The sequence below is a fragment of the Gambusia affinis genome, linkage group LG23 (genome assembly GCF_019740435.1).
Source record: "Gambusia affinis linkage group LG23, SWU_Gaff_1.0, whole genome shotgun sequence".
Lineage (NCBI taxonomy): Eukaryota > Metazoa > Chordata > Actinopteri > Cyprinodontiformes > Poeciliidae > Gambusia > Gambusia affinis.
The window spans coordinates 1,734,363-1,762,211 of record NC_057890.1 but is presented as its reverse complement, the minus strand read 5'-3'; the positions used below and the strand labels follow the sequence as shown (position 1 = coordinate 1,762,211).

The window sequence follows — 27,849 nt, the reverse complement described above, 5'->3', positions numbered from 1 at the left end:
ATATGTTCAACTAAGGAAAAAAATTGTTTCTGCAAAGCAGAAGAGCTGAGCTGAACCAGCAGGACCTCAGAGAGAGAGAGAGAGAGAGAGAGAGAGAGAGACCACATGTGGACGAGCTCATTTCCTCAGAGCAGGGGGGAGGGAGGGGGGCGGACACCCGTCCAGCAGCGCCGCTGTGGTACACTCCGAGCTGGATGCGTTTGGCTCATTGACCGGCGAACAGTCCTCATCAGTACCAAGCAGAGCCCCCGGAGCTTCCCCTTGGTCCCCCCTCCCGCAGCCCGCAGCCTCTCCGTCCTGATGAAGCAGACTCTGGGCGAGCTGATGAGGATGAGCAGGATATGCCGGATGCTTTTTGCCACTTGTTTGGGATCCTTTGTTTTGGTCATCTTTTATTTTCAAAGTATGTTCCAGCCAGGTAGGAGCTTCATGTCGTCTTTCTGTTACTCTCCTGTGTGTTTACAGCTGTCTCTGTGTGAGGATACGCGCGTGTGTGTGGCCTCTTGGCACGCTGACACGTCGATGCTCTGGTTGTACAGTAAAGCAAGCGGGTGAGTAATTATCCCGCTTGAAGGCGCAGATCGCGGAGCAGTTGGTGTGGCGCATCCACGGCGCTGTCTTGTTGCGCTTTTGTTTGCCCTTTTCGTTGCTGACGCGTTGGGGACGGCGCGCTGTGATGTGGCCGGACTTGCTGCCTCTCATCAGACAAGTGGCATGGGGGGCATGCTTGCGCCGGGCAGCGGAGGACAGCGGTGAAGGAGGGAGGCTTTGTCCTCTGTATAATGAGAAAGAGAGAGAGAAAAAAAAACCCCGAAGCGCTGCAGGAAGCAGCGGCGGAGCTGTGGCACCGCGTGGGCACCGGATGTGACCAAAGGAGCGCAGACTGAGCGCTGATCACCACAGAGAGGCTGTCTGGGCTCTAACTATCCCCGGGGAGCATTTAGGGACCGTCAGTTCATTCTGATGTGAAAAATCATCACAACAAAGGGAATCCTCCCAGCAGCAGCCCGGAGTGAAGGAGCAGGGGGGTGGTCGTCTCTGGGGGGAGGGAGGGGGGGGGGGGGGGTTGTTAGAATCGGGTTTAAATTGGGAGCTCTGTTTTTTTTCTTCGGTTGAATCCACGCCCCAGTACGGAGGAGGTGCAGCGCGGCGGCGTGGCTGTGAGCTGAATGGAAGAAGGCGCTCGGGCGCGCAGAGCTCCGGCGCACACGGCCGCACAGTTACTATTCCTAACTGCTGGAAATCAGTTGGAAAGACTTTATTGTGGATTTTTAAAGAAATACAGTTAAGTCTAAAAAAAATCAAAAAAGCTGCGCAGGTCGCAAACGTCGTAACTGTAAAAGCTGAAAGAAAACCAGAAACCACGTAGGAACAGGCAGAGGAAGGTTCTGCTCACACGAGACAGTCTGGTAGAAAACCATGGCTGACCATCACTCTGAAACCTGACGGTGGTGGCAGCATCATGGGGGGGGGTCACATGAACCCCCATGTGAAGAGGGGCGGGGCTAAATACAGAGCGATCCTGAACACCTTACAGGTCAAACATAGAGCCACAGCTACAGAGTATTTCCATGTGTCATAATGGCCCAGTCAAAGTCCAGACAAATGTGGCTCTTTGGACTCCTCATGTTGGCTCCTGATATGTTTTTCCAAAACTCTAAACCTGAGCGGTGTTAATGAATAGAGAAAATTAGAAAGTTCAGCGATTTCTCTTGGTGTTTTCATGACATTTCTTTACAGAAAGTCTCTAATATTGTCTGCAAACATTAAATTGATTTATTTTTATCAAAACCCAAAATGGGTTTAGTGTCTTTTTTTTTTTTTTAAATAAAAGGTTGACGGCCCTTTGATCTAAAACCTTTAAATTTACCATGAAAAAACAAGTTTTTGCCTTTTGTACATTTGAAAACATGAAAGTTTCTTCCTTCCTTCCTTTCTTCTTCTTTCATTCTGTCCTTCCTATCTTTTGCCCTCTTTTCCTCCGTTGTGTTCTTCCTTCCTTGTTGCGTCCTGCCATTCCTCCTTGTCATGTCTCCTACTGTCTTATGTCCTTTCCCTCCTTCTTTCCTCCCTTTTGATTATCCGAATGCATTTTGTTGCATTGAGTTCGTTTACCATATAGTTTTCACCAGCAGAGTAAAACCTTCTGCTTTCAGAGCGACGCTGTGATTCAGTGTGAGATGAAACATGACATGCAGCAGAGAACAGAGGGACATTTCAGGCTCCACAGTGTGAGACGGAGCAGATTTGCTCCCACAGATCCTGGGAGATCCAGTGTGTGCAGATCTACCAGTTTTTTTTGTTTTCTTTTCTTTTCATGACTCAACGGTTCTGCCGCTGGCAGCAACGGTCACTTATTATTTCTAATCCGTTGAAGGAAAATCACCATGATTCTGTACTTTGGGAGAGTTGTAGTCACTGTGGATGACTGTTACTGACTAGTAAAACAGATTTTTTGTGGGTGAGAAGCTCAATTTCATATTATTAAGACATTTAAAACTCTTTTTCCTTACTTAAACTATAAAAAAGGGCTTGTTATAACAGCATAAATTACTGTAGTCATGCCTGGCCTGTTGACTTTTGGTTTTCCTTTGGCTGGTTTTCATTTTTTAATGTGGCTTTACCACATAAAGTAGGAAAATGTGCTGTGGATTTTTGATCAAGGTGATTGGCTGATCACCAATCTCAGCCAATCACACACAAAAAAAATATCGACTCACACTATACATCTCTAATATTGGCTATACAGTTCTAAATGATCTGATCTTAGCATAAATGAGAATAGTGTAAGTCCTTTAATTTCTCTTGGATTCACACAGAAAGGAAACATGCAGCACATTTTAGTCCCTTTTACGTCTGTGGAATATAAAAAAAAGAAAAAAAAGAAAACCAGATGGTTCTCATACTGGTCTGTAGTTATTACTATGTATTTAGAACTCAATTTGTTGCTTTTACAGGATAAGTGCATTTATATAGAATTAAATTTGATCAATATGTAGAGCCACTCTGTTTTTATTTTGTCTGTAAAGTTTTTAATATGGTGACAAAGTTGCCCAGTGGGTAGCTGTTGGGGTGACTGTTGTTAACCGCGCATGTGGAGACGTGACCTGGTGGGCGAGTCAGCGATCTCCCTTATTACATGAAGTCATCTCAAGTATTGTTTTAAAGCACTTTCGTTGTGATTGTGATAGTTCAGTCATTAATATTGCTGTAACGGTTGAATTTCCTCATAATGTGCAGCTCTACTTGACGGTGCTTGATATGGTGTGTTCACTGACAGGACAAAAAGTGTTTAAATTGTTCCTCCCCTCTGCGTTCCCACCAATCACTGCTGCTCCTGTAAAAGAAAACAATCCTCTGATTCCGGTCAGCAGCTGGTATCTCTGCTTCTCAGCTGTAAAGAAAATGGTCCGGCTATTTAAAGACAATGGTCAGTGGATTCTCCGCCACCGGGTGACTCACGGCAAAAATGCCGACTAAGTTTCTCCGTCCGCCCCGTTTGGGCTGACCTGTTGTCGAGTGATGGCCACGCTGTGGTCCGAGTCAGAGGTTACTGACGGTTCTGTTTTATTCTAATAAAAACACTTGGTTTCTGACTGAAATAAGCCCAGCACAAACACGGGAAAAAAAGAATTTCGTAACCGTGCTCCGAGGCAGCGACCTTCAGCAGTGAGACGTTTCCTTTGTTAAACATCTTTAAATTGTCGTCCAGGTGAGAATTGATTCTAAAATTGAACTTAGTCTATTAAGTTGCTCTTGAAGACCCCTGGATCTGGCTCTCTGGGGTGTGCCAATCTTTACAGACATTGCATCATCATCCACACACACCGACACACACACTTTGTGCACACAGGACACAAAACTGATGTCTTACTCAGCGATGACAGGGTGCTCCTCTCTGATACAAAAGGAGCCGTCCTCAGCAGGATGTTTGCACAGGAGTCTGGATTTAAACCCGGCACCATGTGTTTATGCTTTATTATACTGGTGGAACTGAGACCATTGAGGAGTGTGTGTGTTTAGTGATGTTTACTTCCCCTAAAACACTTGCTCCTGCCTCTGTCATTGCCTATTTGCCTTTTTCAAGAAAAGACTTAATCACCCAGCAATCTGCTCCGTCCTGACTCCACTCTGTCCTCCACTCTCGCTTTTCACCTTCGTCTGGGGGACAAACACACAGCAGCACCACTGCTGTCCATCAGATGAAGTGTCCTGCAGAGAGTCTCTATGGTTGAGGCATGTTTGGCCGGCCTGGGAATCCTCCTCGGCCCCCCAGTGTAAACTCTCACCTCTCTCCCAGGACCTCAGGGGTCACGACCTCTTGTAGAAAACACGGGCAGGTCGGGCAGGCGGGGGACAGAAATGCCAGTTGGCTCATTTAAAAGCAATTGGGGACTTTTTATGGTCGATGCTGTAGAGCAATCTCTTTTTTGTCACTCCTAAATGTTTGTTTATGGTGAAATCAACGTTAGCTGATATTACTAGTTGGGAATATGAAGGTTTGAAGCTTCAGACTCTATTAATAGTTTTTATGTTGAAGTAAAAAGAAAGACAGACACAGTTTTTTAAGTTGAGCTAGCACTCAGTTACAAAAGCACTAGAGGAAACTACAATAGTTTTAAATTGGTTTGGAGCCGTTCTATGAGGGACAATTTTGTGTTAAAAAAAGAAAGAACAAGGGACAGAGTGACATTAATGTAAGAGAATGACTGATAGGCTACTAAAATACATTGATCAGATGTTCAAAACATGCTTTATGAGGTCTTTATTGCTTGAGGAAATATAGAAAAAGGGAACATTTTAACGTCACGATTACCTTATTAGTCAAGCATTGAAGAGCAAATACATAAACTAGCCAAAAATGGAGTGGAATATTTCCGTCTAAGTTAGATTCTTGAAAACGATTGTGATTTGTTAAACTTTTTACTATGAAAAAAATCAATGACAGCAAGTATTAAAACATAACAATAATATTAGTAACATAATAAGGAAAGGAGAAAACTGAATGGATTGAAAAAATATGACGCAAAAGAACATGAAGATATTTATTCAGCACAAGGAGAAACTAAATGAAACTTTTACAAGAGTATTATGAGCTGGCATGGGCCAGCTCATAATACTCTTGTATTTATTTATTGGAAATAAATCCAAACATTTTCAGAAAACCTAAAATATTCTGCTCCCATTTGCAATCCAAAAGAAAGCGAATCTGGACAGGCCTTAACTGGACTCTGTGGCTGGCAGTTGAATGAGAAAGCGCGCGTTACAAAGCAGTGGCACCTGACAGCAGTCTTTCTTGCTTTCTTTTAAACACCGATTAATGAATGTGAAATGCAAAATGCTCGTTAGGCCCAATGAGCCGGTTCAGTTTCAGAAGACAAGCTGCAGGTGGCTGATGTTTCTCCGCTGGCGTGGAACAGATGGGATTCATGTTAAAAGGAGATTTTCACGCCTGCTGTTATACTTCATCTGACTGGGCCCGCTTGTTTAGTTTAGCTGCTGCTTGCTGACAGCTGTGAGAGAGGACCTGTGTTCTGTCCCGTTTCTCTGAGCTCCCACTGGGCTTAAGGTCACTTTGTGGCTGTGATGGATCTTTTCTGCTTCATCAGTCGAGTCTCTGGTCCTTTAAGGTATTGTAGCTCCAGAGAGCAGCACAGCTAATAAGGCAGTTAGCTCTGCTGGTTGCTTGTTTTGTGTCTTTGTGAAGGGCCCCTGGGGTATTTTTGAACCGTGGTGTGTGTGTGTGTGTGTGTGTGTGTATGTGAGAAAAAGAGAGACAGAAAGGAATGGTAGCTCAGCTTACCTCGTCTTTTTTTCATCTTGTGTCTACAAACCTGCCCCAAAGTTAAAACTCACTTTTCCCGTCTCCCCAAAAGCCGCTGCGCCTCCAGAGCAGTCAGCGCTGACCGCTCTGTCTGTGCAAACAAGGAACTTTTTAGATGGAAATACAACAAGGTATTCCGGGTGGAGGAAAGAAATGGGGGGAGACTTAAAAAACAGCAAAAATTCTCCAATCTGGAATTTCTAAAGGAAACTTGAAATTCCTCACCTCTTTTGGTCGGCGGTGGCAGAGTCAGCTGGAGTTGATGCAAAGTTGCAACAATTCGACTCCAGTGTAAGAACCTGTGATATCAAGATTCAGATTCAGTCGTTTCTTAAGCGCCGATTTACAACGAAGATCATGTAAAGTAAAGGCACAAAAAATGGTTCCAACTATTGTATCAGGTTCTGGTGTTTCCTGACTGACCGATGAGTTTTATCTGAGGTCTGACCTCCCAGGTCCCACTCAGATTCTCACTGTAACCCGACCAAACAAGAGAGTAATGTGCTCCTTTCTGTTTCACTGAGGTGAATCCAATTGAAATCGAAGGAATTAAACTATTGAGAATAATAATTATTAATAACTGGAAACAAAAAATTGTTGATATTGTAGATTATCAGCAACTTTTTTATTTTATTTTTGTGGACGGCAATTATAGTAAATTATAGCACACTGTTTCCCAGAGGAACAGTACTATATGTGACCGGCATAATAATTTATTTTTAGCTTTTAGTTTTAGAGCAGGTTTTGCTTTGTGAGGCTCTGACTGTATAAAATGTAAGAAATATTACAAAAAGAAAAAGTTCAAATATGCTTTTTGAAAATGCATGACTCAAGGGTGTATTCTCTGCAGAAAGACTTAATGAGTCTCTGTGAAACGAAAACTCCTTTACAGTATTTACAGACCACAGAAGAAGATTTAAGGAAGTTGTTTTGTTTTCATAAGTGCAGTGATTCCTGCAGACGTCTCTCTGACAGTTTGAGTCATTGTCTCTGAGCCCAGCTCACCCGTTGTGTATCTCTGTGTGTGTTGTGAGAATGAATCCCGGACGTCCTGTTTGTGTAACCTTAGTGCTGCTGCTGTTTTCCTGCCCTGCTCCGCTGCTGAACCTTGGATCAAACATCCAAAACATCTGCTGTGTCCTACCGTGACTTTAATGACCACATCCAGTTCAGGACTATAACCCGCAAATTAAATATACTTGTCCAAGAAAGCCAGTGCCTACAAATAAACACTTTGCTGTTAGACATAAACTGGAGTGACTCGTGTGATGCGGAAAAAAAGTGTCTCCATTGCAGCTCTGGGAAATACACAAAGTTCGATAATGCTGAAAAGTCGCCTCATCCCAGCTCCAAAACGTTTTGTCAAGCTTTGTTTAAACTGGTGTGTTTCTATACGGAGCCCTCCAGGGGACATGGGAATTTTTTTTTCTTTTGCGTTCCCTCGCAATAATCTACTGATCAGTTATTCGCCATAATTGAATACTGTAAGCCTTTCTTACTGTGGCCACTGTAGTTTCTGCCTTAATGCAAGGTTATGTAAGGTTTCTCCATGTATGTTAATATCTCCTGGTGAAATATCTGATGTTTTATATCCATCTGACAGTATTGATTGTGTCTCTGTTGTGTTCGTAGTCTGAATGGTTTAAAGAGTTGCTTTCAGTGCCGTTCCATCCTATCGTTAACAGATGTAAACATGCAGTAAATAAATCGATTGTCAATCAGTTTTTTTGCAACAAACAGTTTTCACTGAGGCTCTGTAAGAGCCGTATGAATGAAATAAGTAATTATTGATCTGACAGGAGCACGAGACTTTGACACCTGGGTGGTGGGTGTGTCAATGCGGGAGTGACATCATCAAGTATGAATGGGAAGGTTACTGGTCTGCTGGCTTTGTGTGTATGAGGAAGCGGTGAGCCGGGCGGTCAGTCCTTGCAAAGTTTGGAGCCTGATAATCAAAATGAAATAAATCGTTAAATGTGACAGAACAAAGAAGTGGTTTGGAGTTGATTGATTCACAGACAGATGAGATTCCCTGAGTTAACCCAGTGCTGCCCTTTACCATATTGAGTTTGTCGTGTTTTTAATAATAAAACGTGTTTATTATTATTAAGTCTTTGGTGCAAAAAAAACTGATTGAAAGTCAATTTATTCACTGCATGTTTATGAAGGTTGAGATGGAACTGAACATGAAAGCAGCCCTTTAAACCATTCAGACAATAAGAACAACAGAGACCCAACTAAAACTGTTAGATGACTGATTACCCCGCGATAATAACTCAGAAAAAGTCTAAATTACGATGCATTTTTATTTCTTTCCTTCTTACGCAAAATTTCTGTGCACGTCATAGGTTTTTGGTGTCTTTCTATCCTAAAGAAAAAGATATAAGACTTTAGATATTTCACAATGAGATATTAACATACCTGGAAAAACCTTACATGACCTTATACTAAAGCACAAAGTACAGCGGCCACAGTAAGAAAGGCTTACAGTATTCAATGATGCCGCAAGAACTGATCAGTTCAGTATTGTGAGGGAACGCAAAAGAAAAAGATTATCGACAACAAATCAATATCAACAACACAGCATGTGTTTTCTTGTGCATGAAGACAGAAATTTTGAAGAGGTCTTCATTACTGGGACTATTTTTACTTAAGTCACTAGCATAGCACTTTAAAACTAAAACATTAACTAGCACTTTATTTAGCGCTGCACATTATGCATAGATTTTCTCCCAGGTGTTTGGACAACAAACACTTCCCCGGGGGTCCAGACACCATTTATAGGTTCTGGAAGAGGCCATGGAAAAGTGGAGAGGGAGGGAAATTGTTTGTGGTGGTTATTGTTTCATGATGGTGCTTATTAGTGTAAGGATAAAACATTAGATATTTGTATTTGGTAAAATGCATTTTATTTCTACAGGTGGTAAGTTGGGGAAGTCGCCTTACTCTGCCTCGACCTGTGACTGTATTTATGTATACCTACCTTAATTTTGTCACATGACTGCAGTAGCTGATCTAGCTATAAATAATGCGAAAAGGAAATTCATTTCTGGTCCTGTCAAATCTTTGAACAATATGTTTCCTTTCATTCTTGGCTGTTCTGAATAGAGCATGTGTATTGGAATCAGCAATGTGGAATTCAGGGTTCTGTTGTGTTTCTTGTCTGTGATATTTCCGTCTGGTTTTAAATTTCTTCATATCAAACTATTAACTAACCATCTGCGATTATGATATTGATCCTCTGTGACTAACCCCAAGTGGTCGAAAAATGAGAAAGAACTTTATTCATGGATAGTTGCTGCAATGTGTCAATGTCAGTTGCAGTGATGTGACATGTGAGAGCAGCAACACTCGCACAATTTTTCCACGTCCAAAGGAATTAGTGGCAGCCTTGTGCAGCTTGTGTGTGTTACAGTGTTAATGTATGAAAGGATGATATTAGGGTGATATCAGTAGTGATAGATGTTACCATTGAAACAAATCCTTGCTCAGATGAGGCTAATAGCTCATATTTTGAAATTTGTAAATATTGTCAGAAAGCTGGTAAATGTTCCTTTGCTGTGAACATTTAATAGGCAGCATATCAGCCACCTGTGGTGCAGTTTCAATTCTTCCTCATCTTCTTTTTGCCGAGTCTCCCAGATTGTGTTCATTGGTCTCTCAGCGTTGCTCAGACACATCTGGACTTGGGTTCAGGCAGCTGCTAAGGACGGCTCCATTGTCAGGCTGAGCCGCTGACCATCTGCATGAGCATCTGGACTTCATTACACAGGGGATGAAAGAGCCCGGCCTCAAGAACACTTACAGACATGCACTGTTTGGCCCTGAGACCTGGAGTGACCTGTGAAAGCAGGTAACTAAGTCCTTCACAAGGCCACATGAAGAAGAAATCATTGTCTGGCCGTGTGGAAGACATTCCACCACCAAACACAGAACTCTTTCTACCAACACCAGACACTGTGACACATTTCCTCAGCTTGGACCAGCAAACAGGCTTTATTCGAAGTGGAAAAAAAGAGGCAGAGAAATGAGCAAAGTGGCCCTAAGGTTATATTCCCTTCTACTTTTGCAATCCTGATAACTTCAAGTCTGCGTCATCAGTGAGCCGGTCCTGCCTGGGGGCATTAAGACACACACTCACTGGATGTCTCACAGCGGAGTCAGCAAGGGAAATCTGCAGTCACCCCCGCTTTCTTCTCCCGTCTGAGAAACCCACATGTGTCTGGAGAACAGGAGTCTACTGTCTGTGGTTCTCCTTACCTAACGACAACGTGTAATGACTGCAACGAGGCTCTAAAATTAAACTGCATGCAGATGTGAAACGTGCTGAGACACTGATGGAATAACACAGATGATTGTACTTACCAGACGGTCTTCAATTTCTGCTTTTATTTGTTTAAAATGGTGAAAGAAAATCTGTTCACGAGATTGGCCTGAGCGGATCCCAAACTCTGAATGAATGAGTCGTGTCTAACTGCGAACAAATACATTTGGAATCCAACTATTCTTCTTTAAAAGTGTTCATGCAGTTAATAGGTTTCTACACAGCCTGTTGCATTTACGATAGGAAAAGTCCTTGTCAGGCGTCTCGCCTGAGCATCTGCCTGCCGCGGAAACAGCAACTCAACTCAGTCAGATTGCTAAATGGATGTTTTGACTGCAACCCATCCGACTTATGTTCAGTCGTTTTCCCTGAGGCAAGGACTGAATTGTGCCAAGTAGATCTAATCTCTCCACCCCCCCAAGTGTGCATGTGCCTGGATGAATCCCTGTTCAGCACTAAACAGAAACACTGTTAACATGTGTTAGACTTCATGTTCCTCAGTGACATCTGGATAGTCTACAGGAAGAGAACAAAGGTCTTTCTTGCCGAAAGAACCGTTGAACACCAGCAGATTTAAAGGCAACAACACAGTTTTCCAGTTTTACATGTCAGTTCATTGTGACATTTCAAGCAGATGATGAACTTAAACATGTAAAGGACAGAAAGAATCTGGCCAGGATTCAAACTCAGGACTTCCTTGAGCCTGAGGATCAGAGTCTGAGCATCACACTCACACATTAGCTACTGAAAATAACTTTAAACAAAGCTGATTTATTTATTTTTGATAGAAGTAGACAGACCTACACACTAATAGTTTTTATGTGTGATGTCTTCAGATCCATACTTTATAGAATAACTCAAGTAGATGTTGATATTTGGTTAGTTAGTCAATCAGCTGCAGCAGCTAGTCTGCTTCAGCTCATTAGTGAACATGCTTAAAGCTCTTCTGGAAAAGCATTACATCAATAAAATGATGTGTCAATGTCGGTTTCAAAACTGTAACGTTTTAAAGTTTTGGTGCACATTGATACTGGAAATCAGTTCCTGGCCAGAGCCTCATCTCCAGCCTCATAGAAAGCTAACGGTGGAAATCTGTGATTGATTTAAAATCTCTGATATTTGACAGTTAAGTAGAGTAAAGAAGAGGAGTTCCTGCTGGATGCTTCGAAATGAAAATCTTCTATTTGCATGGAATTAGATGCATGTCAGTAAAAATGCCCTTTATATCTTCAATATAACAATAAAATCAACAACCAAAGTAAATTTGGTTGTTGATTCCTTTGTTGTTGTTTTGTTGGCGTAGTTACGATTTTTTTTTTTTTTTTTTCCTTTCTACATAACTGTACAGGAAGTTATAGGGACTTTTATTGTACAGTAAATGGGTAGAAAGTTGGTATTAGAGAAAAGAGGAAGACGGCAAATGGCCCAAGACTGGGAATTGAAGCCGGGATGACCACAGTTTGACCAGCTGACCAACTCAGCTGCAATCTCGTCTTAAGTGTTTTTAGAATCAATAAGTTAAAGAAAGAATCAGAGGATGGCTACCTGAGAATGCTACAGCCATTCAAAGAAGGTCAATGCTACACAGGGCAAACTGTATGTGTGAGCAAATAAAGAGGGTGAGAGTGTATTAATGTCCCTGTCTGCCAGATGTACTGTAGACTGTGTGGTGTAAAAGAGTTGAATCATGGCTTTAATTAAGTGACGTTAGGCTTAACTGTGTCTCATTAAAACTCTGGTGGAGGAACGTTTTTAAACGTCTTTAAACACAACCACTGGGAGGGGTTTCCACGTCTCCACCTCTTCTTTTGCCCTTCTGTGGATTTTGAACATGGTCATACTACAGCTGATGACCAATTCTCTTGACATTTCATGGCTCCATGGTATTTACATAAAAATGTACAGCAGGATGTAATTGCTTTTACTTACAAATGAAATGATCGTTGGTTGTTAAGGCCTAAAACTCAACCGCTGTCCTCTATTGCTCTGTTGTGTGAGAGGTTTGACTGACGGACCGGCCCACCATGTCATGTCTACATGTTTGCAGTCAACAATAGGTCACCCCACTGTTACCAAATGAGAGACTTTCCTGCTATATTTAGCAATATTTCAGACAAAGAGTCAGCAACTGCCGAAATCGGAATTCTTTAAAGATCCAACCAGTGATCAGCCAGAAGACTGAAATCGGTGCATCCCTAGTAGAATATGTTAATTATTAACAGCTATAAATGATTTATAAACATTAAATGTATTTGTTTTATTATGTTGGTGCTACATTTAAATGAAAAACTGTGTGCTAAATTTCGTTGAAGTTATTTTACAATTAAAAGTGCATCTCTTTCAGCTCACATTGGTGGTGGAAAATGTTCTCTCCAAATTGTGCTTAGCTACAGTGTGTGTGACGTTGTGTGTGTTTCTGGGTTGTCCTGTTGTAGATTATAACCCAATTAGGTTGTATTTCATCCAATGGCCGTTACAGACGGGGACCAGCCCCTCCGCAGCTCGCCAAGCATAGGCTGGTTTAGACCATGGATTGCTAATTAATAAGTTAAATATTTATTCAACTGCTTTTTAATGTTTCACCTGCTTTTTACCTAAGCTTTTGGAGTTTGAATGTTGGACACCATTACTTGAGTTTTTGGAAAGTGTTTCTGTTTTCCGAAGGTGAAGTGAAGTCACGTTTTCTCTTTCCACCCCTGGCCAGCAGATTGTCTGATCCTGGGCTGTGGATCCTCCCAGCAAAACGAGCAAGTTCATTCTCCCAACATGAAAGGGTTAATTTTTGTGTAACTGACTATTAGTTAGGAATCTGGTCATTGCTTGAAAAATCTTATAAAAAAACAATGTCAGCATTGTCAAGACTTCACATTTTCTGTCATTTAACACACTCTTCCACAGTACGACGATTTTTAAAAGAGCTAATGGAGCAATTTTCTTTTGTTCATGGAAGAACTCTAAGACCAAGTCATTATATTGATCGAGGCTGAAAAAGAAAAAAATCTTTTTAGCTTTCTAATACTCTGGAAGATCAATGTCTGCACAAACTGCTCAGGCTGTTTTAATGTGATGGAGACTAACAGATGCTGCTGGTTGCATGATAAGTAATGAAAGACTTACTCTGTCTTCCTTAGAGAGCCTAAAGACATCAGGCTGCTGATGAATGAGTTTTGGTCAGAATCTTGTGACTTCTCCAATATCTGTTAAAAAGGCCTGGCATGACTGAGTTCCATTAACACCAGCAGTGCAGTCGTTCCTAAAGACTTGATGCTGCCGCATCATTAAACAAATTCAAATGAGTTCGAGTTTACTATGAAGGACTAACCTTTATTGTATAGAGCCATTTCAGTCAACCTACAATCCATCTGGTATGAATGCTTTCCCGACACATTCTTAGTCATTAGAGTCTTGACTTGGAGTTGAGCATATAACACTAAGTAAAAGATAAAAATTCTCGACATTTGCTACCAAATTAAGAAATGGAAGTACCTTTTTTTTTTTTTTTTTCGTGTTGCCTTTTCCCCCATAAATCCCTTTTCCGTCATTTTTCCATCTGGCATTAGAGGAGTTTCCCCAGCTTTGGTTGTGCTGCCAGCGTGGCTGGTTTGGCTCGTAGGCCCGGTGGTTCTGCTGCAGACTCCATGGTGCAGCTTGGCGTTACAGAGCCTGCTCAGCTGACCTCACAGATGGATTCTCAAAGACTCCTCTCATGGTCCTGAAGCGAGGTCAAAGCGGACATGTTGGCAGTGCCGAGCAAACAAAACTTTCCATATTTTCCTGAGTCAGCAGAAAGCAGTCGTCCCTGCGCTCTCATGCACAGGACTCTGCAAACCGTAAAGACGGAGCTGCTCAGTGCAGATGACTTCATTTTCTCAGAAAGCAGGCTTATTCCATATGATCAAACTTCATATGCTTTCTGTCATTTTCATTTTTTATGTACAAGCAAAGACATAAACAGCAGGGTAAGAAGAATTGTGCTGTTGACGTGTAATATTGACACTGCAGTTGCTTTACCAGGACACTAGTTAGGACGGTCTCCACTGGTTCTTAACTAGTTTTATAGAACTGGTATAGTTTTCCACAGCTGCTTGGCTCCATGTCACTAAGTCACCAAGGGTGTATTCACACATTAAAGTCTTTTGGTCCGCTTATTTCTACTGCACCAAAAGTGGACTTTATCTTTCTTGTTTGGTGTTGTTTGCCTTCACATTCTGCTTTCTCTGAAAGCAGACTATAATTTGTAAACAAAACTATGTGTGTGACGGCCATGGCTGAATGCTGAATGACCCCTGACCCGCAACATGCTGGCAGCAATATCACTGAGCAGAATACAGAAGATCAGGGATGACATGAGACCAATTAGCACATGCAGCTCCAACATGAACAAGTCCATATATTTCTTGTAGTTGGTTCGCATGGAGTTCGGTCTGTATTTACATCCAAGCTGAACTGTACCAGAATTTGTTCGGAAGTGGACCTGGACCTCCTCAAAGTGGATCTGGGTCTGGTTGTCTGGTTCACTTAGTGCATTCACACCTGTACAAAACGTCCAGACCAACGGGGGAAACCAACGCTGGTTTGTGTCAGGTGTGAATACACCCTAAAAATCTGTTTCCCAGTAAATGTTTGAGTTGTTGTATTTAGCTCCTGTAGCTTCTGTTCTCTTCACCACGTCGTTCTCCCATCGTTGCCATTTTGTCCCTTTCTGGTTTTTTTTGTGGTTTTTTTTGCACTTTTAAACAATTGTTTCTAATGTTACCCTCTGCTTAAATTATTTCCTTTTGTTTCTTTTGGTTTGTATTTGTGATTAACAAATAAGATTAAGATCCTACATTTTATACATTTAGATGTAGGATCTTAATATATAAGATTCTACATTATATAAGAATCTTATATAATGTAAGACTCAGTATTACAACCTATTACAATTTCAGTTTGGTTCTTACCCCTATTTGGGTTAGCTGATTTATATTAAATATGATTAAATATTGCCATCAAAATTATCTTCCACCAGTAGATATCATTTATTAAAGTCATATATTACAGTAGACTGTGAGACTGTGACCTCTGATCAGTATTTACCAGCAGTGCTGCAGCAGGTCTTGTGATATTAAATACTGACTTTGTACATGAACAGAATTAGGAACTATCTTTAGAGACTCAGCTGTAAAAAGTACGAGTCAGCACATGATATATGATATATCCAAACATACTGCTGATGGCATAAGATGAGGTCTCTTTACTCCAGAGCCAGTCTGTCTTTTATTAAAACTGAAGGTAAGTGGTATCATCATAATTTGGAGTAAAGATTAAACTAACCAACCTGTTTTAAACACGGTGCTCACAACATTTTGGCCGGTTCTTGGTGAACCTTGTCCTGCTCCTGGCCTAGCTTCCTGAGATAGCACCAGTTAGCACTGAAGTCAGTGTGTTGAGACAACACTAGAGTAGAGTAAGTGGGGGTAGAGACCACTAGAGACCAGGGTTTTAGGCTGCTAGCATTTGCGGCAAAGTGCGATTTAGCAATTCTGTCCATACTAGCTGTGCTAATCGCTAAAACAAGATGCTAACAAATGTGTATGTTCACCCAGTAATCACTTTACCTTTGTTTTAAAACCCTAAAACTCAGTTACATGGCAGCATGATGCCATTGTTTCTACTGTAAATACTTTATGACCAGTCATGGCAGAAAGACGAGGACAAATATTTTGAAGGCTGTTTCATTACATATTTCCTAATTGCCTAAAATTGGTATTGGTAATTGAAAACTTTGCAAAAGCTGGGCCTCGGAAGTCGACAAAACTCTGCTTGGAGAAGCCCTGGGTCTGATTCACAAGTGTGTTTCATGCATTCACCATTATTCATCTGGGCAAAAAAAGCATTTTGCTGCATTATTCCAAAGCATGCTGCAATAACCAGCTCTGCACCACCCACCTGGAGAGGGAGCAGAAAAGCTGTTGCAGCCTGTGCTATGGAGGAGCACTTCATTCCTAATCTGTACTTTGAGTAAATATTCAGCTTCAGCATTTATATTGGATTCAAATTGTGTCTGGGAACCACAGTGGGAAAAGGAATTAAGATGTTCATAAAACAGCAATATACCTCTGCAGCATAATCTCATTCCTGGCTGTCACACTGAAGCCTCTTCAGACTCAGCTGGAAGAATCCAACATTATTCCTCAGTATGGTTTCTACAGAGGCCTGTAAAGGTATTTTTTTTATAGATGGCAACCACAAACGCCATTTTATGGGGATCTTATGTGATAGATAGATAGAGAGATAGATAGATAGATAGATAGATAGATAGATATATAGATAGATAGATAGATAGATAGATAGATAGATAGATAGATAGATAGATAGATAGATAGATAGATAGATAGATAGATAGATAGATAGATAGATAGATAGATAGATAGATAGATAGATAGATAGATTTTATTTGCTCATGTGTCACAGCAAAGAAATAAAATGACAATCAAATCACAGTTTAAAAGAAACTATAAAACAACTGAGCTATATAACATGTATAACAATAGTTCTTTAAAAAGAAGCTGTGATATAGTGAAATAATGTATAAGAAATAACCTGAATGATGTGAAATCATCCTTGTTTTGCAAATCCACGTGTCTCTACTTTAATCTGGGACTAATTGCAGCTGTTTTCTGCAGGCCGGTGAGGTTTGGGATACCTCCCACATTGTAACACACTCCAGCGTTTAGTTGTAATAGGGTTGGAAGACATGATGCCATCAGAAAATAATGTTCCCACATCAGCGTCTTACGTAGATAACGTTGTAGCATCTGATGACACAAACCAGAACGAGAAATTCCTGCACATAAACGGCAAAGCTCTCACACGTCGTGTTCGCTGCACCTTTGCTTCAGAATCTACATAATAGGCATAGAAATATTACAAAAATGACACAATAACATCAGTTAATAGTTATAAAGTGGTGTTACATTCCCATTTTCATGAGATGATTGAAACTGGAAGTGAAACTTCTTATTTTCCATTTACCGTTTTCTAATGTAAACACAAGAAAACAAGATTAGTGAACATTGTCCTCATGAATACACAAAGACGATAGTTTGACCAGAACCAGGTCAAACTATCGTCTCCATGTGGATGTGGGTCAAAATTTTTTAAAAACTTTGCCAATTTAGAAAAAAAAAAAGTTCTTTTGTGAAGGAGCCTTCACTGTTGACATTTACATCCCACATAGTCAGTTGATTTTATAGATAAATGATGGTGATGTCACAAACGAAAAAGAAATTAAACCAGCTCATGACGCAATAGAACACTAAACTCCTTCCAATTGCTCTACTTTTATCAAAAGCAACAGCTTACCTTAAAGAAATGACAGGAATCACAAACTTTGTCTCATTGTGACACGCTTTTCAAAATGTCAAAATCATGCATGACGGAGAGAAACAGTGACAGCAGCTTTAAGAACTTTAATAAGCAGACAGTAATCTGAAAACAGAGGAACACACCAGATGCTCTCAGGTGGTCTTTGTCTAATCTGATTTAGATTTTGACAAGAAGAATGGACAACAGTTTTAGCCTCTGGCCTGTAGAGATGGACACTGAAAGACTTGCTGCTGTTAACTGCAGTGAAAGCGAGGGTGAAGGTGGAAGTGGCCTGTATACAAATGCAAGCAAACTGCTCTGGTGTTTGTGTTTGTGGCATAAAGTTCAAGGTGTATGCACAGCACTGTTCACTCTAGGTCAGATTTGTGCATCTTGTAATTTGTGAACACAGGTAGCTTTTTCTTTGTTTAGCTGACAAGAATATGGTCAGGTCATGTGGGCCATCTCATGTGGAAGGCAACACGGCTTGGAAACGGAGAATTTGGATCATGTGTGGTTAACAACCCCAAGAAGTGGCGGACCTTTCCTCCTCTGTCTGCTCGCCTCTGGCTCCTCCTGTTACTATTCTCCTTCTGCTCTGCACTTTGATCTCTTTTCTTTCCTTCCGTTGCATCCTTGTCCCTCCTCTGCTCCCATCAGTTTGTCACCAAGGTGCTTTCACCGGGCTGCCCAGAAGAAGCTGCAAGTAATCAGTCACTCAGCGCCTGTGGGTGACTATCCGTACCCTCTCCATGTGTATGTGGGAGGACTGCATGCACCTGAAGGTTATGTATCCGTGGGCCTCATGAATCATCACTGATGGTGATTAGGGAATATTTATGATGTCTGGCTCAGCACCTGGTGCTGGCTAATAGAACTGGGGGCCGGCGGGTGTCAGGTACAGAGAATGACAAAGAGTAACGGCAGAGGAAGTGGGGTAACAAATGCAGATGCTTTCACACCTTCCTCCTACGACTAGATTGCTTTTCAGGTGGGATGGAGTTGCCATGGCGAAGGGGGAGTCGGGGCTTGGAGGAGAGCAGTACGATGTCCCTGTTGGTTCTGGGCGAGGGTGTGTGCGTATGTGGGCGTGTGTTTGTGTGTGTGTGTTGGCTGAGGGTTGGGGGGCTCCTCTGAACAGAGTGTAGCAGACATGTGACTTCTGACAGTGAGTGCGTCTACAGGAGTCTATTCAGGCTCCATGTTTCCTGTGTGGGAGTTGGAACTCATCAGAAATGTGAGCAGATGAAGAAGAGATGATGTCCAGAGTGAGAAACTCTTTCTGTTTCCAGACCTTGTTTACTCCGTGCAGTCAGGTAAAAACCCGCAGGGTGACTTTTCAGCAACACTGATTTGGAGACTTGGTTATTCCAGACTCAGAGTACGTTTTTTCTTTTTTTTTTTTTTCTTTGCTGTTTCTCAATATGGTTTTTACTGGAGTTTGTTGGCTCCAGCATGTATAATTTCCTCTACTCATACAGAATGGTATGATCCTTTACCTGCAGTTCAAAGCTACCTGGAACAGCACAGCCATGACTCCAGATTAATGATCAGAATTATTTTTATTTTCCTCACTGATATGGATTTCTTTAAGGTTTAACCCATTTTATAAAATTCTATTTTTTTCTTCCTGGCAACTGTAACACTGAAAAGGTGTGAAAACTTTTTGCAACATGAACCAAAATCCCAAAGTTGCAGGTACTCAGGAGACACGTTATTATTCCCATGTAAATTCATTTCTTTTTACCTGTTCAGGAAGAAATTAAGAGTTACATGAAACAAAGTTGTGACATTATTTATTTATTTATTTATTTTTTTGCTTCGGTATTGTATTTTACTGACCTCTTGTGTAAATTCTTTCTGCTTTGTTGGTCTAGAAAATCATTTAGTCTGTTGCCATCAACAAGAACAAGAATCCTCTCAGTAAGCTGTTTCTTATGGTACTACTATGACATTTAAGTGAAAATACAGGGAGTAAAAGAAAAATACTCTGTGTTTAATACCAAAGAGGACCAGAGCGACAAAACAAATCTGACTTCAATCTCAGAATGGTGACATTTTTGAAATAATTAAAGTTCAAAACTATTCATTTCTTTTCTGTATTTTGTTAGTGGTCATAATCTTCTTCTGAAGCTTAAACGTTTCCATGAAAAAAAAAAAGAGTTACATTTTTTATTTAAGACCTCATCCTAAGAAATTACAAAAGTGTCCACCAGAGAGCCAAATGTGCACCATTTGACCTTCAGTCAGGGCCAGTCAAAGCCACAATTGGGCCCTGGGCCACCAGTAGTTCAGGGCCCCCCTGACTTAGAAAGCAGGAAAAAGCTCTGCAGCTTCATTAACTGGTGTATTAAAAAATAAACAAAGATTTTTTTTGCATTAAAAACACTTTTAACTATCAATTATCATCTCTGTGTAAAGAACCTAAAGTACATGTGGTTTTGTTTGCAGTCGAAAATGAGTTGGTACTTAGTGTTAATGTCCTTTCTGAAGAGGAAGGTCATATTGCTGATCACCTGTAAACACAGATCGCTGCAAAATTTCATATTTGGATCTTTGGTTGTCTGATATACCGCTACTCAATATTTATTAGAATTTATAATTCTTGTGACCAACAATAATATTATAGACATTTTTACGGTCTAGTTCAAACTGATATAAGAGCTTATTATTGTAGCTTATTACTATTCTAACTTGTAACTCTAAGAACCATTTGGGAACAAACTCCTCCCCCTCTCAGGACAACATAATGAATCACATCCATTCTTTCTCAAAGCTTGTGGACGGCTGGACATAGCAACAGGAGGGGGCTCTGCTCTGTCATACTGTTAATTACTCCACTCACATTAATCCCACAAGTGGCTTTGGACCAAACACCTGCGTAAATAAGAGAAGAAATGAATAACGAACAAATAAATTCTCTGGCAGCTGTGTTGTTTTCCTTCAGTCCAATTTTGATGACTTTCCTCTACATTCAGCCTTAAATCATTTCGGCTCTGGTTAATGGATTTTTGACTGCATTCTGCCTTCATAAGCTGCACTCCATCATCAAAGCTGCTCTGTCGCTTATGGGCTTAAATGAACTGTATGAATGTCTTCGACAGAGCCAGAGTCACAGGATGATCTGTCTTTCCAGGAACAATGTTTCCTCCCATGCAGCTCGCCACTCACTCCACCGTCCAGAGGAACACCGATCCAATATCAATATCTGTATCGGTGCTGATACTGAAAAAAATTCAATTGAAGTTTAAAAAAAAATAAAAATTTACATCAAATTCTTTGTCGTGACAATGTGTTTGATCCATAAGGGCAGATCTATTCAGTCTAATTCTACGCTCTGAGTTCTGAGCGACGTCAGGCTGTATTGTTTATTATTTATTTTACATTATATTTAGAATTCATTTTCTTGAACCATTTGAAAGAAGACTTATTGCCGTTTATTTTTACCAAGCTTGTGAAGCTGTTGGTGTATTTAAGAGTGCTGTACTGGTGCAGAGTCAGCAAATGAATATATAATTCAGTACATTTATGTTTGTGTTTTAAAAAAAAGTCAGTTCAGCTGTTTTTCTGTATCAGATTGGACCCGACCGATTCCAAACCTCAGATATCGGTATTGGAAGTTTTAAAAAAAAGTGCATCGCTGCATCCTTGCAAACTACATGCAGACAAAAATCTCATTCTTAAAAAGTCCTATACAAGATCTTGATGAAGCCACTGAACTCCATGCGTCTTGTCCGGTGAATGGTTCATAGCGCAATTATCATCTCATAACAAAGGTGAACAACTTGCCTGTTGTCATTATTTTTTAAATCTTCACAACCAACTGGCATTGATTCAGGTCTCGCCTACTGATTCTGCTCAGAGCCTAAAAGTCTTCACTGAGGATATACCTTCTCTGAAATTCTGACATGCTTGAGTTTGACACATGTTCCTGTCTGGCTGTGAAGCTGAATCAGTTTCCCAGATGTTTTCTCCAGTTCCTGGTCTGTGTCTCGCTGCTCATTGGATCACTCACCATAACTCGCAAACACTCAGACTTTGGGGAAGGAAAAAGGGGCTGTCCTCTTCTCTGCAGTCTATTTTAGGACGGTTTTCACACAGGCTGTAATTTTAAAGTGCAGAACTGAAGCCAGCGTTAAAGGTTCCTGAGTGCACCGAGAAAGGAACCTCACACACCGGCTACAGCAACACATCCCTGTTCAGAATGGCTTTCAACAGCAACAGTCTCTACAGGGACACAAACAAATCTACACTTGACCTTCTTTATCATGTCTACTTGTGGAGCTCTGGCATCTTGCTGTAGACATTAGGCTGCATGGAAATAGACAGAAAAGCAATAGGGAGGCAGTTTGAAGCCTTTTAGGGGTTTGGCTGTAAAAGCTTAATAGGGTGTTATTTGCGTTGCTACTGGTGCTTTTATTGAGAATTGATAGGCCTTAAACATCTTTATCAGGGTTCCTAACTGTCTTAAGAAGTCTGGGAAACTAGCACAAACTTTACTCAGTTTGATTTGATGCACACAGAGGGAGAGAAAAACTATGGAAAATGATTCCTGACAAAAAAAAAAAAAAAACTGAGATGGGAATTGATTTTTATTTTTGTTAAATGTAGCGGTTTTTATGTTGATTTTTAATTAAAAGACACTTTTTCAGCTCATTTAACAACCTGGGCACTAATAAAACCCACTGATCCGTTGTACTCTCCCTCATTTGAAGCTTATGTAAGGCTTGCTTCTTAGCTATGTGAGCTGTAAAACCTCTTAGAACATTTTCTTACTACACGACAACAGAATACATTAAATATCACAAGGTGTCCTTTAATGAACTCATATTTCATGTAAGATAGTCTAATCCTGGGTATGACAAGTCTAATTAGAAAAAAATAACACCTGTCTAAGTTAATAAAGATACCAAAACTACAAAACAAAACAAATAAAAATGAATTAATCCTTAACGTCTTAGTCTGAAGCTGACTTTGGATGATTCAACGTAAAAAGGTAAATTATTTGTACTCAGCTATCCAGAATGTTTTAAAAGCTTTTAAAAAATAATCAGTGGAAAAGTATCAATATTCAAATGTGCAGAAATCCTCTTGTATTTAACCATTGTTTGGTTGATGGTAAATGTTTAATGGTTGGTGCTTGTACAGTGCTTTATCAAATCCAGAGAACCCCACAGCGCTCCACACTACCTTTTAGTCATTCACACACACATTCACATTCTGATGGTGGCGGTGCTACTGGTCAGCAGAACTGTGGCATTGGTGGTGGACGGTAGAGTTCTGCAGCCACTGATGCAGTAAGTGCTTAGAAGCGGTTCTGCTCCCAAAGTGAGGTGAGGTCTGGGAAACATTTCATACAGCAGGGTCCGAAAGAAGCTGCATCTGCTCAGACCAACATTCTGCTGGAAGGAAAGGGATGAAAACCCAAAATCTGGTGAAAACTGACACTCTTTTCATCTGAGGAGCAGGGCTTACTTCCAGTTCAGACCAAGATCACTGGCATGAGTAAAGCTGGTAGATAATTATGGGTCTCGCATGGTGAGGGCCCAGTGAGCTGTCCAGATGTTTTAGGTCCTCAGTGATGAGCTACCGTCTGCGTGTAGACTTTACCATGTAGACCTTCCAGCCTGCAGCCTTTAGACGCAAAGATGGCACCTGAATGGTGTTCAGGTAGGAGTCAGAGCATGTGGACGAACGTCTGAGTCACTGGTCGCCTAGCAGGAGAAAATCCTTGATGATGTCATGACAGATGTTAAGCTGATGATAATGGTGAGATGTTGAGACGAAGAGCTATGTGCAGGCTGAATGATAACTGGAATTTCTGTGTTCTATCATTTCCCTTCATCATCTTGCAGTAGAGCCCAAGTCTGGCCAGTTAAGCACAGAACCGCCAGAGTCATTAGAGCCCTGCTGGAAAATGAAATCAGCATCTCCGTGAAGCTTGTGAGTAGAATAAAGCATGCAGTGCTCGAGAATGTCCTGGTAGAAAACTGCATTGACTGTCATCAGGCAGGATGTGGCCCAGCGGGTCAGAGATAATCGTTATGAAGGAGAAGAGTTGAGACTTTGATCTTTTGCTTAAAGTTTTTCAGCCTGTTATAGACACATCTGAAAAAAAGAAAAAAATCTACTCTAGCATCTGTCATTTGGTCTGTAAATTTAATGTGAGCAAAGTATTTTCTTTGCACTGCCAGACAGAAGAGAGCTGTTTTTAAAGTTGTCATGCAGCCCTTTAATGAGCAGAGCTGTTGTAAGCGAACGATCTCAGAAGCATAATGAGGAGGGAATATAGAGGGAGCCAAGAACAGAATAGGTTCACTTCATTTGCAGGCGTAATGAGGAATTTATTTCCTTAAATGCAGATGGGGATGAAAACTTATATTTATGTCTTTCTATCTTCAGAAGGACTTTGCGTTGCCTTCCATTCATTCTTCATTCATTGATACAGCCTAACCCTGACCTTTAACCTGACCATGTCCAGCCCTAACCTTAACATAACTCAGTTCTAAACCTAACCACTAACCCAAACAGCACTTCTTCCAACAAGAGCAATCAGTGTTCACAATATTATTTAGGCATTTGTTAGGAAAATGGTCCTTACACTGAATCACAAACAAACACTTTAGTAACCCATAACCCATAAACAGCACTTCTTCTCATGGAGGGTCCCATACGGAGCAGTGGGTCCTCATAGCATAATATTTGTTGGAAAAATGGGCCTTTCAAAGTTAGAAATGCTGAAATACACAACCTGCATTTGCATTGCTATCGGCTCCTGATCCTAGACTTGATGATAAAGGGCTCTTAATGATCGTTAGTCACTCACACACCGATAGAAATAGAATTCCACCTAAGCACTGTCCAAGCTCATAGACAAACTGAACTTTATCGAACCGCTCAGTTCACGCCGCTGTAACCAGATGCCGCACACCCGCTCATTTTGAGGCTATTTTCAACTACACACGGACAGGCAGTCACACAGGGCCCCACACATTAATTATCCGACATCACACTGAGTTTAGAGCTGTCTCCTCAGCTGTGCACAGTCGTTTAGACATCCATGCACAGAAAAGCGCAACCCGATCTGTTTTTATCTGTTTACAAACACGTAACAACTTCAGAGTACTTCATTGGGGTTTTAGCAACTAAAGCAGAAGAAGAGGGAAGTGGCCAGAGGAAAGCCGTGAGAAGTCCTAGAGCGGACAACGCGCACACACACACACACACACCCACACACACCGAAGGAGTTCCTCTGCTTAGGAGAGACTAGAGTCGAAACGTTTGGCCAACGTTAATAAGTCAATCTACCAAAGTGTATTTGAACATCCTTTTTCAATCAGATTTGTTTGTGTATTGTGTCATTCTAAAGAATGTCAAAATAATTCAAATAGAAATACAGAACTCCATGAGTGACTATAAACTTTGCAGTCATATAAATCGTATGATACTTGCTAAAGTCATAGTGTTATCATAGAAGTAAAATAGAAATCAAATGAAATGAAAATAAATATTTTAAATTGTTTAATGACTAAAACTAAAATAGTAAAACATAAATGTGGAATAAGTAGTTATGTACTTAAAAACAGAGAGACAAACTATGTGGTTGCATCTTTAGCTTGCTTTCTAAAAATTTTTATTTTAACGGTGTGGTTTGGAATACTAACAGTTAGTGGTGGGACTCGATTCAGTTTTTATCTGAGTTCATTGCAAGGCACTGTGATTAATTAATCACAATTAATGACATTTTAATTGAAAACCAAACATCGACAAAATAAGCAACATTATTTTCCCAGCTAAATTATTGAATAAATAGACATATGAGCTCAACAATGACATTTATTGTTTTTAATTTGCTGTTTAGGTTATTCAACCACCAGATTGCTGAAAGGTTCTGTTCTAGCCATTCAGCGTTGCACAACTTATTGTTATTCTTATCAAAGAGAAGCAGCTTTGTCGTCCATGTCTGTTTGTTACTCGTGTGTCGGACTTACCAGTGCTGCACAAATTTAAAAGTTTTGCTTTGAACTTTGGTATGAAAATTAATTTTGTTAAAATTTTTTATGTTTTATAGTCAATCAAAATTAAAATCCCGGCCCGACTATCAATATAACCCACTAAAACCTAACCAGTATTGGTCAGCATTCAGCAAACAGGACCACTGTCTGAGTCAAATGGCATGGACACACACACACACGCCCTCATGAAACACACTTCCTCTCTTCTCCCTGCTGATTAAGGCTTTTGTAATTACAACCTAATATTTGCCAAACTTGTTCAAACTTCAAAGGCAGTTCACTGAGATTTGAGAAGTAGTTCAAGAGCTCTGCCAACAACCTGTCATCATCATCATCATCATCATCATCATCATCATCATCATCATCATCATCATCATCATCATCATCACAATTGTTACCATCATATCCTTTTTTTAATCATTCATTTCTCAGTGAATGTCCGCAGGTGGTCAGACGATCATCAGTTGATTCAATCAGATTTTGGAAGGTTATCAGTTTCACTTGGTTCTACATGAGACTAAGTGACGTTGTTATTGTGTCATTACTGGGATGTAATGATAGCAGCTGTGTAAATGGAGATCAGCAAAACAGTTGCTTACCGTTGCTTTGTTGGGAAGTTGGAATTTCGACGTTACAAGTCAGCTACGACTTGGCATTATTCATACAACTAATTGATACTATCAGGAACGATCTGAGGTTTCTCACCAAACCAAACCTCAGACTCAATATGACTGCTGCACATAGAAAACATAAAGTTACACTGATAATCTTCCTCTGTGCACTTCTGTTGTTTTATTGTTATCACATTGTTGTCGCTTTTTTCTTATTTCATTTTTATTTAGACAAGTAAAGGTCATTGAAAGAAATGGTCTCATTTTCGGGATTTTAAATGAGTGGCACATACAGTATGTATGTATGTATGATATATACATTATATTCATCCATCCATCCCTTTTCTAACACCCTTGTGGGTCAGGAGGGTTGCTGGTGTTCATCTCCAGCTACATTCCGGGCGAGAGGCGGGGTCACCCTGGACAGGTCGCCAGTCTGTCGCAGGGCAACACAGAGACATACAGGACACACAACCATTCACACACACACTCACACCTAGGGAGAATTTAGAGAGACCAGTTAACCTGACAGTCATGTTTTTGGACTGTGGGAGGAAGCCGGAGAACCTGGAGAGAACCCACCATGCACAGGGAGAACATGCAAACTCCATGCAGAAAGACTGGGCCGGGAATCGAACCCAGGCTACAGAGTTACCTACTGCTCCACTGTGCAGCCGCATTATATTCATATACAAAAGAACTTTAAAGACATCTCACTCTTTCACACTAAACTCACTTGTTTGGACTTCGTGCAAAGTAATGTATAAACAAGAAGGGGACACCAAACTGTTCCCATGGTGTTGGGATCAGGGTATTGTCCAAAATGTCCTGGTATGCTAAGGGCTTTGGTAGGAGTTTCCTCCATTGGAATTACGGGACCAGCCATGGAATCGTCTTTCCATGACATTTTCCCTCATGGCTGTAAGGAGTTCAGAGATCTGTTAATATTGAATCTCCAGAAACTGAGGACATCTATTGAAATCTCACGACCAGACTCATTGTTCCGTCACAGAACCACGCTGGACTTCACTGAGCAGGCTGAATGTCTAGATGCTGCATTTATTTACCGTAGAAGAACCAGATTCAATGTTCCAGATGGGAGAGCAAATATAGTTGCACATATAGTTTGTAGCAATGTACAACACTGATGTTATTCAGTGTTTAAATGTAAAAACTCCTGTAAAATAAACTGTGCATGGTTAAGCTAATCACATAACACAACACTTAGCAAATCAGACAAGAGTGTAAGGATCCCTGTAAGGGTCATTTTCAGAGTTCATAAATTAACACAAGAGATCATTTTTCCCTCCTGAATTAAAAATAGAACCTATATGGATTTTAATGCAACCTCTACACTATGACATTGTTGCTGTTATGATTTATTAAATTCTTTCATCTCCAGGCTATGCAGCACAGATATATAGCTCTGTATGGACTAACCTTAGCTTTCCATCTTAAATCCTCTCAGGATTGTAAAACCTGATGTTTTGCGCTCTGTTGCTCATAGGTTTATTTTATCTTCTCTTCCTTTTATGAAACAGGTCTTTTGGGTTTTACCTAAATCACTCTCCCTCTCCTCCGGGTTAGAGCCTGCCTCTTCCTCTGCCTTTCTCCTGAAGGAGCTTATTCTCTTGCTCGCAGCAGCTGAGTTTACCCACAAAACCTTTATTTGGAAAGGCCACACCCCAGAGATGAGAGAGAATCACTGAGATGCTTCATGGTACC

At 40.7% G+C, this 27,849-nt stretch overlaps 1 protein-coding gene across 1 annotated transcript in view; it reads left to right on the top strand.

Moving 5' to 3' along the window:
* The first annotated feature begins 171 nt into the window (after positions 1-171).
* The window catches only part of chst11 (carbohydrate (chondroitin 4) sulfotransferase 11), a 64,020-nt gene continuing 36,342 nt past the window's right edge, over positions 172-27,849 (top strand). The window contains exon 1 of the mRNA XM_044108444.1: positions 172-418. Coding sequence (XP_043964379.1) covers positions 301-418 — 118 coding nt within the window. The 5' untranslated portion in view covers positions 172-300. The remainder of the gene's footprint in view (positions 419-27,849) is intronic.